The sequence below is a fragment of the Pteropus alecto genome, unplaced genomic scaffold (genome assembly GCF_000325575.1).
Source record: "Pteropus alecto unplaced genomic scaffold, ASM32557v1 scaffold22, whole genome shotgun sequence".
Classification (NCBI taxonomy): Eukaryota; Metazoa; Chordata; class Mammalia; order Chiroptera; family Pteropodidae; genus Pteropus; species Pteropus alecto.
In genome coordinates, this window is record NW_006434839.1 from 14,112,196 (window position 1) to 14,124,249 (window position 12,054).

General features: G+C 34.6%; 1 protein-coding gene across 1 annotated transcript in view; it reads left to right on the top strand.

Annotated features, from left to right (window-relative positions):
* SLC13A1 (solute carrier family 13 member 1) overlaps positions 1–12,054 on the top strand; it is an 83,874-nt gene that overhangs the window by 7,085 nt on the left and 64,735 nt on the right. Inside the window, exon 4 of the mRNA XM_025045858.1 lies at positions 3,077–3,191. Within this exon, the coding sequence (XP_024901626.1) occupies positions 3,077–3,191 (115 nt within the window). The remainder of the gene's footprint in view (positions 1–3,076; positions 3,192–12,054) is intronic.

The window sequence follows — 12,054 nt, forward strand, 5'->3', positions numbered from 1 at the left end:
GTACTATTTTAAATGCCAACCTAGTCCTGATAGACCCCTGGTCAAATTTGTCAGTGACTCTCTTTTGTTTACATGGGGAAAATATCTAAACCAAAAGCATATACACTGATAGATCTTTAAGATTTTGCTATTTATTTATCCTAACAACCCTTTCCAAAGCCCCTAACGCCTACCTACCTATTCACATTTTCCACATTAGCAATATTTCCCTATTTGTGGACCCTAGAATACCCATGGCCAGTGCCTCCCTGTCTTTGCACAAGCCGCGTCCTCTTCCTGGAATGCCCTCTTCTCTTGCTCTGTTCTTGGGACAGGCAGCTCAGGCTGTTACATAAACTGAGTATTATCCTCCATATTCTCATTGCATCATGGATACATTGGCTTCTACTAGAGTATGTTACTTCATTTTTCTTTTATCTTTGCTCCTCCTCTAGACTGTAAATACCTCAAAAACATGGAACATATTTAATTAATTTCCTCCAGCACCAAACACAGTGCCCGTAACATGGTAGACTATTGATAGCTATGCTGAATTAATGGACTGATGATGTCTCATGGCAGAAGGACATGGAGAATAAGCCAGATCTTGTAGGAAGGATAGGATGCAGGAGACAGAAGGTGATGAAAAGAAGGAACTTTAAATATAGCAAAAAGGATGACTAAGGTTCAAAACGTGAATGCTGGTGTAACAAGGGTGTCTCTCCAACTAGCTCTTCTTTTGCTTTCAAGATACCTTTTTACACCTAGTTTGATAAAAATAATAAATCTGAATGTTCACTATAAGCCTCATAAAAACCATTAAAAATAGTCAATATTATCATCCCCACTTTACAGATGAGCAGAGACTCAAAGAAGTTAAAAATTTGCCCATAGTCATACGGTATATAAAAGGAGCAGGACGATTTAAACGCACGTCTGTCTGACTCCTTAGACCATCAATGATACTGCTTGTTTAACCGTACTTATACCAGATCTTTAAAAGCTTGTACACGGGTTGCCTTTCTCCACTATTCCTGCATTTGCGATTACAAAAGCATTTTGCTTTAAATATATATTTTTTAATTTTTCAATTACAGTTGGCACACAATACTCTATTAGTTTCAGGTGTACAACATAGTGATTAGACATTTATACAACTTACAAAGTGACCACCCCGGTAAGTCCAGTATCCGTCTGACACATAATTTTTACAATATTCTTGACTATATTTCTTATGCTATACTTAACATCCCCATGACTATTTTGTAATTACCAATTTGTACTTCTTAATCCCTTCCCCTTTTCACCCACCCTCCAAACCCCTCCCATCAGTCAACCACCAAAATATTCTCTGTATCCATGAGTTTATTTCTGTTTTGTTTGTTCTTTTATTTTGTTCTTTAGATTTCACATGTAAGTGAAATCATATGGCATGTGTTTTTCTCTGTCTGACTTACTCCACTCAGCACAATACCCTCTAGGTCCATCCACGTTGTTGTTGCAGATGGAAAGATTTTATTCTTTTTTATGGCTGAGTAATATTCCATTTTATATATGCATCACCTCTTCTTTATCCATTCATCTATGGATGGACACCCAGGTTGCTTCCATGTCGTGGCTATTGTAAATAATGTTGCAATGAACATATGGATGCACATCTCCCTTCGTAGTAGTGTTTGGAGTTTGTTTGGTTGAATACCCAGAATTTGGATTACTGGGTCCACCTTCTCTCTTGTTACAGCCTTTGTTTTAAAGTCCATTTTGTCTAGTATTAGTATTCCCTTTTCTTTCTTCTATTTTCACAAAATATCTTTTCCATCCCTTTACTTTCATTCTGTGTGTGTGTTTTTCTATCTGAAATGAGTCTCTTGCAGGCAGCACATGTAAAGTTCTTGTTTTCTTACCTATTCAGCCACCTTATACAAATGCACATGTTGGGATGAGGTCCCCTCTGCCTGCATTGCGGAGCAACCAGTACTCATGACAGACAGATAGTGTAAGCAAGAAATAAATTTTGGTTGTTTAAACTGCTGAGATTTAGGGAGTTTAGCCATGGTAGCCTAGACTTGCCTTGACTTATCTAGCATATTCTGAAAAACTCCCCAAGTGATTCTGTCATGCTACATCTGCGCCATTTCCTCGTGTATAAAATGACTGAGACTCTTAAAAGAGTTTTAAATATTATCTGTGGATCAGCTGCCCCAAATTTACCTGAAGTACTTGTTTAAAATCTAACCTCTAGATGTGAAGTCCAGGATGCAGTACGCTTAATAGACTCCTCATGTTTCTAAAGCAGTTAATCCACAGACTGTTTTGATCACACTCTAATGCTTAGTCAGGTAGGGAACTAAATGATCTCTATGGCTATTTCCAGTTCTGCTGTGTGCATGCGGTATGAGGATGGTTTATCTCTGTTGCTAATTAGTTGCAGAAGTTAAATGAAAAGAAGTTAAAAATTCTCCAGTAATTAGCATAGAGGAGCCATCAATTGCCTTTCCCTGCTCTCCATTTGGGCCCAAAACTAAAAGAAATGCTAGTTAATTGTCCTCGACTTTGAAATTGAGCTCCTTCTTACTCTCCATCTTCCAAGATGACAGTATTCCAAGTCATTTCAAGCTTTGCAATCAACATGGATTGAGTCTTGAGAAATCAGTGCAGCAGTAGGGGTAGGTGTACCACGAACCATGCAAAGCTCTTTACAGGCTCTGTCAAATAATAATGTTTTTCTTGTAGCACACAGATTTAGAATGCATGATTTTTCTCCTTTCTTAATTGCTTTGCATTCTCTTTAGAAATCAATTGCAGTGAGTGAGACCCATGATTGCTCCTACTTTTCTCAAGCTGTGCTGAGAGAGCATATCCACATACATACTAATTCATCAGCCAAATTACTTCTTAATATCAGTGTATTGTTAAAAAAGGGAGAGAGTGAAAAAAAAAACTATATTTTAAAGCCTAATTTATATTTTAATTCCATCTGGAGCTATAATTTAAAACATAATCAGCCAAAATAATTTGACAGTCAGAACTTGGGGTGAGGGGTAGCATTATCCAAATTGCCCAGACATAGCTTCATTTGCCTTTTCCACTTATGCAGCAAGTGCCCTGGCTGCACGCGTTTGAGGTGGTTAAGACGGGATATGAGTATGATATTGTTAAGTGCGGCCTGAGGAAGTTGGAGAATGTCAGTTATGGGGAATTAGCCTATGCAGGTAAATATTTTAGTTCCAATTCTAGTTTATTGACGAGATGTGAGCTCTAGGAGAAATGTAGAGACATTCACCCATTGGGGTGAGGGTCAAGATATCTAGTGCTAGGCAAATAGAAAACAGAAAAGAGAACAAGGCAAAGAAAGAGGTCCTTATGCTAAATAACTATGAATAGGATAGTGATTGAGTGTTTTATATAGGGGTCAAGAAATATGAATAAAAACAATTGTAGAAAGAACACAGAGAAGAAACATTTGTTCATTCATTAAATATTATTGAGTGCTTGCTATATGCCAGGTATTTTAAGTCCATTTTGTTCCTGGGAATAGGGCAATTAATAAAGTAAGTTATGCTCTCAGGAGCTTATATTTGGATTGAATCCCAACTCAACCAAATACTAGCAATGTGATCATTGATCCTTAGTTCAACATGAAATTTTAGTGGGGACTAAATAAGATAAGTTATATAGACCACTAAGAATTGTATCTGGCATGCAGTAGGCATTCATAAATGTTATTTTGCCATCCCCTTACTTTGATCACAAGTAATAAAAAAAGATTTATCTGGCAAATACCTTTTCTTTTTAAATAAGCTTTTTCTATCTATGAAGGCTATGATCGGCAGTGTAGATGAAGTTTATACAGTTAGGACCCCACACACACACGCGCCACCCAAACTCCCTTCTCCACTCTAAATACAAAGCAAATAAGTATTTCTGCAGACCAGAATGAGTCAGAAAAGCATGTAAGTAGAGAAAAGGTGAGAAACTATGGTCTCAAGTACTCCTACATTATTCTGGGGTCAGAGTCAGGTTCAATGCCACAAACTAAGGGTTGGAGAATGGTTTTCTTGCAGCTGTGAAAGAGAAAAAGAGCTAGACTAATCACTTTCTGTGGAGGTATTCACAGGGCAGACACTGACCAGACTCCCAGACTGTACCTGACTCTAACTACTTGATCCAGCTAGATAACTGGATTTCTTTGTCCTGGCAGGACAGGCCCTCAGGGAGCTCAAAGCTAGCTGGAGGCAACTGTAAAACTTTTAGATAAAGAATAATGAGTACAGAAAGAAAAGGAAAAAACAAAAAACAAAACAACAACTACCCAATATAAATCTGAAGATAAAATTTGAAAATACAATAATTAAGAAAGACCACAAGGAAATCAACACAGATTAAAACACTCCAAATGAGACAAAAATAATAGAGAAATTAGTAGGTGAAGAAAGAGGGAAAAATCCACAAAAAGAATAACAAAGTATTTTTTTAATAGAGATAATACCAATTACACATCAACAAATTGGATAATCTGGAAGAAATGGATAAAGTCCTGTAAACATACAACCCATCAAGAAATAGAAAACCTGAACAGACAAATAATGAGTAAGGAGCTTGAATCACTAATCAAAAACCTCCCAACAAAAAAAGCCCAGGAGCAGATGGCTTCACTGGTGAATTCTACCAAATATTTCAAGAAGAATTAATGCCAATTCTTTACAAACTCTTCCAAAAAACCTGAAGAGGCAGGAACACTTCCAAAATGATTTTATGAGACTAACATTACTCTGATACCAAACCCAGACAAACACTGCAACAAAAGAAAATTACGAGCCCATATCCCTGATGAATGTACGTATAAAAATCCTCAACAAAATAGTAACAAATTGAATTTATTAGCACATTAGAAGGATCATACAGCATGATCAAGTGGGATTTGTCCTGGGAATGCAAGGGTGATTTAATATACACAAATCACTTAATGTAATACAGCACATTGACAGAATAAAGGATTAAAAAAAATCACACCATTATCTCAATAGATGCAGACAAACCATTTGACTAAATGCATCATCTTTTTATGATAAAAACGCTCAACAAATTGAGTGTAGAAGGAGTGAAACTCAGCATAATAAATGACATGTATGACAAGCACACAGCTAACATCATACTCAGTGGTGAAAAACTGAACTTTTCCTCTAAGATCAGGAATAAGGCTAGGATGCCTGCTCTCGCCACTTCTTTCAACATAGTATTGGAAGGTCTAGACAGAGCAATTAGGCAAGGAAAAGAAATAAAAGTCATCAAATTGGAAAGTAAGAGGTAAAATTATCTCTATGTGTAGATAACATGATACTACATATCGAAAATCCTAAGTACTCAAAAAAAAAAACTGTAAAAACTAATAAATTCAGTAAAGTGGCAAGATACAAAATCAGCATAAAAAATCAGTTGTTTCTATATACTAACAAGTAACTATCAACAAATAAAATTAAGAAAACAATACCATTTACAATAGCATCAAAAAGAATAAAATACTTAGCAATAAACTTAACCAGGAGTTTTAACTTCTATACTGCAAATTATAAAATTATAAAACATTGATGAAAGAAATTAAAGAGACACAAATAAATGGAAAGACATACTGGGTTCATAGATTGGAAGACTTAATTTTGTTAAAATACCCGTATTATCCAAAGCACTCTACAGATTCAGCGCTATCCCCATCAAAATATAAATGGCAATCTTTACAGAAATAGATAAAACAATTGTAAAATTAATATGTAACCACAAAAGATCCTGAACGGCCAAAGCAATTTGAGCAAAAAGAACAAAGCTTGAGGCATCACATTTCCTGATTTCAAAATACATTACAAAGCTGTAGCAATTAAAACAGTATCAGAGTGGCATAAAGACAGGCATGTAGACCAATGGAACAGAATAGTGAACCCAGAAATAAACTCATGCATATATGGTCAACTAATCTTTGACAAGGGGTGCTAAGAATACACAATAGGCAAAGAACATGAATGGACATTACTCCAAGGACATACAAATGGCCAACAAGTATATGAAAACATTACTAATTACCTGTGAAATACAAATCAAAGCCATAATGAAATATCACCCCACAATATTAGTATGGTTTTTATTTTTCTTTTTTTAAAGTAAGCCTTGGCTATGATGGGCTATGATGCAGAGAAATTAGAACCCTTGTATACTATTGGTGGAAATATAAAATGGTTCAGTCACTATGGAATACAGTATGGAAGTTCTTCAAAAAATTAAAAATAGATCCAGCAATCCCATTTATGAGTATATATCCAAAAGAACCATATGATCCAGCAATCCCATTTATGGGTATATACCCAAAAGAACTATAATCAATATCTTGAAGAAATACTTGCACTTCCATGTTCATTGCAGCATTATTAACAATATCCAAAAGAACAACCAAAATGTGTATCAATGGATATGTATAGATATATATCACATTCATCTATATCATATACATTTATATATATTATTCAACCTTTAAAAAAACGAAGGAAATTTGCCATTTGCGACAGCGCCGATGAAGTTGGAGAACATTATACTAAGAGAAATAAGCCAATCACGGAAGGACAAATACTGCAGGTATCTAAAATAGTAAAATTCATAGAAGTAGGGAGCATAATGATCGTTGACAGGGCCTGGACAGCGGGGAAATGGAGAATTGTTCAATGGGTATAAAGTTTCAATTATGTAAGATAAATAAGTTCTAGAGATCTGCTACACAATAGTGTCTACAGTTAACAGTTAATTTTGTGACTTAAAATATTCGTTAAGAGAGTAGGTCTCGTGTTACCCCACCCCAACCCCACAAACCAAAACACAGGGGGCATGAGGAAACTTTTGAATGTGATGGATATCTTTATTACTTTGCTTGTGGTGGTAGTTACAGTGGTACATATGTTTAAAACTCCTCAAATTGTATAAATATGTGTATTTTTTGGTATATCAATTATACGTCATTAAAGCTGTGTTTAGAAAAAGAAATATGAAAGAAGAACAAGTTAGAAATCCTGGAAATGAACTGAGAAAGAATATTAGGAATTAAACTAAAAATCAGGCTGAAAAACAAATATATTTTGAGTGAAAGAATAATTTGGAGAATGAATTCAGAATTCTTAATATATATGTAAACGGTATTTCTGAAAAAGTAGGAATAGAGAAGAGACTATATTTAGAGTAATAAGGGTTGAATTCTCCAGAATTAAAAAAAACATATGAGTCCTCAAGACTGCATATACATTTCTATGTACAAAACCATTTTTTAAATATTAGTCCACATTTAGATACATAGCGAATGAAACTTCGGACTATCAAAAATAGACAAAAATGTTAAGCTACCAAACAGAAAAGAAAAAAGTCTCTACGAATGGATAATTAAATTAATTTCTCATTCTCGACAATAATAACAATATCTAACAAAGATATTTAAGACCCTTATGGAGAAAACTACAAAATATAAGGAATCTAGTGAATATCAAAAGGAATGGAAAGGTTCATAAATCAAACAATTTTAACACCATTTCTTACTCTATAAATTCTTTGTAATTTGAATGAAAATCTAAAATTCAAAAAGAATGGTAAAAATCTAAAACTATTAAGACAAGTTTGAGAAAAATGTAAGTTGAAGGACTTGAGATACAGAAGATAAAACTTATTGAAAAGCTATAGTAATTAAAAGAGCTTAATAATTTTTCAAGAATTGATTTTTGCAATGTGGTGTTGTGGGGGAGGGACAGAATAAAGAGCCCAGAAACATAGGCGCCTGCATTTGTAGAAATCTGACATAGGAAATACATAGCAACATGAATTAGTGGATAAAAAAATGGACCATCCAATAGAAAAAAACAGGGCATTTTGGCTATCCATTTGAGGGGAGGTGGGAGATATCAGATTTCTATACAAAAAATTAAGGCCCTACACTTGAGAAGAAAAATTTTAAACATTAGAAAAAAACATGAGAATGTATAATATATGAAGAATTTCTCACACAAGTTAGTAAAATCAGAAAACATAACAGGACATAGGCGGTAAAATTCAAATGTATTCCTTTCACCCAGAAATTTCACACACTTTTATACTCTAGCTAAGAAATCTCCTTCCTATGTCTACATGGAGCTAGGTGCAAAGGTGTTCGTAGCCTTATAATAACAAAAAATTGTAGGAAAGAACCCCAAACTACCATCAGTAGAAAAACAGACTAATGAATTGTAAGATATTCGTAAAAAGAAATGCTATATACATTTGACATGGATTAACAGTAAGTCTACACGTATCAACATGCATTTGAAATACTGAGTGAAAAAAATTTGAAAATGATGTATACAATAAACTTTATTTAATTTTAAAACCACACATTATTTATTAATGTATTAATGTCTGCATGTGTCAAAATAAAAAAAAACATAGAAAGGATACAGAACATATTCTAGACAGTAATTGACACTGGGGATTGATAGAAGAGAAAGAAATGTAGGAATGGTATATGTACTTCTTGAACTATATGTGGAATGTTCTATTTATTTTTTAAAAATTAAACAAAAGTGGAAAGATCTCAATATTTTAAGAATATGAAGTGTACAGGTTTATTATTATATTATTTTTCCATGTATTTTATAATTTTGAAAACTCTTAGTAAATATACTAAGGTTTTTAATACTTCGAAATTTTTTTTTAAGTATCGGGGAACAGGAATTTCCCATCCATATTGGTAATCAGTCTGCATGTCATAACTTCATCTCTCATAGTGTGAGAGGGACTTCTTACAATAGGGAAGGTGAAGATGGCCCTAACTGATGCAGGGAGGCACGGTGCACACATACCGAGCAGGAAACCCTGGTTAAGTGACATTTCACTTCCTACTATCTAATGGAAATTATGACACCTGTATTCTGCACGACTGCCTCTGTCTGACGGTGCGGTTTGTTTGCTATACTTCTCGATGTTACTTTTGAAAGTGCGAAAGGGTATATAGATTTTTGAACAGAAAAACTGATATTTTTATTTTTGAGGAAGTTTTCTGGACTTCCCCTCCCTCTCATTTCATGTAGTCTTCTGAGAAAGAATAATAATTTTTAAAATTTTTTTGTAATATTTATCTTAATCATAATTTTAAATCGTTTTCTATATTTTTTTATAATTTTCAATCTTTTCTTTCTATATTTTGTTCAGTGAATGAAATAAAAGTAGACGTTATTTGTGTTGCCCTCATTCAGTTCACAAATCCATACTACTAAAATCCTTTACTATTCCTAGAATAGAATTTGATTCAAAATTTTTACTTGTTATAGTTGCAGAATTAATTTTAATAAAGCTATCAAATGTACCTGCGACTTTCACTATACTCAAGAGGAGCTGGAAGAGAAGGGAAAACAATTCTCCCACAATATAACATACTTGACGGTTGGCCTCTTATTGTTTTATCATTGTTTGCTCGTGGTAGTAGCTGTGGTAGCAAAGGTGGTGTGGTTCTGTTTTAGGAGTAGGCGCCTTGCTAAGAAGGTGGAGAAAGAGGGAAGAGAAAAATTTAAAGAGATCAACAGGAGACAAAGATGGTATAGCTAGAGATCATCGGTCACTAAGAATTTCCAGTGAGAAAATGAAGCAATTTTTTTTACTCTACCTCCGAGCTGGTTCTATGAATGAAATATCTACAATGCCTTTTGAGTTGCAGCACAGTTAGACAACTTCTGAGTTTTCTCTTCATGAAGAGAACTTGTTCACAAAAATTACTCACCCTTATATAGTTTTTTTGAATATATGTAAATAAAACAATGAAATGTTTTCCTCTATCTTTTGTTCCTTTCTCCTCCTTAACAAGAATATTCACAGATCTTTGGTTTAAAAAAAATCAAATAACACTATATATTTGAATATAAGATTCTTAAAAGAAAATACTTGACATTGTGCCTGGATTAGCCATCTGCTGTTGAATGCCTAAAGAGTGTTTTTGGGAAAGAACCCTTTCCTGCCCATGACTCCAAGCCTGGTTAAGGAAGATCACAAACAGAAAACAGGAAGTGGAGGAAGGAGGTATTTCTAGGATGGACCCGTCAATAGGATGACTATATAATTTATCAGCCAAAGAAAAACACTTTTGAGAATAAAAAGGGTTGCTAATCAGAAGGAACAAAAGGAGTAAACGAGAGGTATAAACCAGGACTATCAAGAGAAAATCAGGACGATGGCCATCCTACCCCTCAGAAGGGAATCTGTTATCTTCCTTTTCTAGACTTTGAGCTTCCTTAAGACAGAGCAAAATAGGAGGTTTCCTACAAATTCCAGGAAGGCAGCTATTAGAAACAATGCAGATATGGTGCCCTAACCAGCCACAGTTATAAGCTCCTGGGACTCATATGCAAAACTACGAGAGCAGAACTGGAAAAGTACAACTTAGTCTCTAAAGACTTTCTCAAGTCTGGAGAATTATTGGCATGGAAGAATATGATCCTGATGCTATCAAATTCCTTAGTTTTTCAAGAGAAGTCAGAAATTCAGACTTTATTTTTAATTTTGAATCTGCTGGTTTATAAATTCTGACTCAAATTGAATACATACACACACATACACACACACACACCATTGTGAATCAAATACATTATATTTTCTTGCTAAACTTGACCATCAGTTTGCAACTACTTCATATAAATAGTGAAACTAGGTCAAAGACTTCAAGAGTACAAAATATGGTCTCAGGCAGTAGAAGCTGGCACTTAAGGGCATCTGGGGACTTACTGCAATAACTAAGCCTGGCTGAATATTATAGATTAGAGTTCAGGAAAAAGGGTATATGATGAGGAGCAAGGATCAGAACCCAAATATCAAGATATGTAAAGAAGGCTCTTTAAAAATAGGAGTTGATGTGATGTCAGGAAGTAATAGGGTAAATCATATCATAGTTTAAGATGGCCTTGAATGCAAGATGAGGATTTTGAATTGTTTTAATTCAACAAGTGAAAATCACTGACTTTATTGTTTTAAATCAGGATCAAGCCTATTAAAATGTGAAAGTACTCCAGACAAGCTAACAATTTAATACTGGAAGTTTCGTTTTATATTCTGTCCCCAGTGTTGCCCCATCTGAGCAGAGTATGACTGTCCAGATAAAGTAGACCCATGTTGAGGTGAAATTTCACCCCTTATGGCAGGCGTTACATGTGGTGAAAAGAATTAGTTAGCATCATATTTTTTTCTTTCTTCCTTTTCTTTCTTTTTTATTCTTTTTTTTTCCTGATGTTTTAGCAGTCCCTTGTGCTCCAGATAGTCATTAGGGTGGCTAGCCGCTTAATCTGGCTGTATATACACAAAGGGATGATAAAATCAAAGTAGATCCTTGGAAGATGATCTGGTTTTGTTGTTGTTGTTGTTTTGTTTTGTTTTGTTAAGTTAAATTTTATTTTATTTATTTATTTATTTTTATTTAATTGAAGAAATGATTTAAAATTATTTTTCCCCCGCCTACTTCTCCCCTCCCTGCTAACCCCTACCCTCTGGTAACCACTAGTCCATTGTCCATGTCCATGCGTCTCTGGATCTGGTTTTGGAACAGCCTTGCCTGCAGTGGAAGAAATGAGGTAGAAGCCGAGGGGCAGATTTGAGAGGTAAAATGACAGGGGAAGAGAGAGGACGAGACTGACTGACTGGTTGTGCCTAAAGAGCAAGATGGTAAAAGGGTCATTTTATCTTTGAAACCTAGGTTCTCGATAGCTTTCTATCCTACGATAGAAAACATAAAGTCACAAAGAGAAGCTTTTAGAATATTCATGTGTGTTCTAACTAAGAGAAAATGCAAGCCTGGTCTTTCTCCTGGCATTTTAAATTAAGCTAGTATTCACAAATTCTCTCCAGAGCAAGTTATACTGGCATTTTAAATTAAGCTAGTATTCACAAATTCTCTCCAGAGCAAGTTAGGAAGGTTCAGTCAAGGCTCAGCTTTGTTTCGCTATTTTACTTTTTATCAAGATTATAGAGGCAGACTTTGTATAAAACTGTCAGCATCAAAACACCTTTATTCTTTCTCCTTTAAAATGATAACACAGT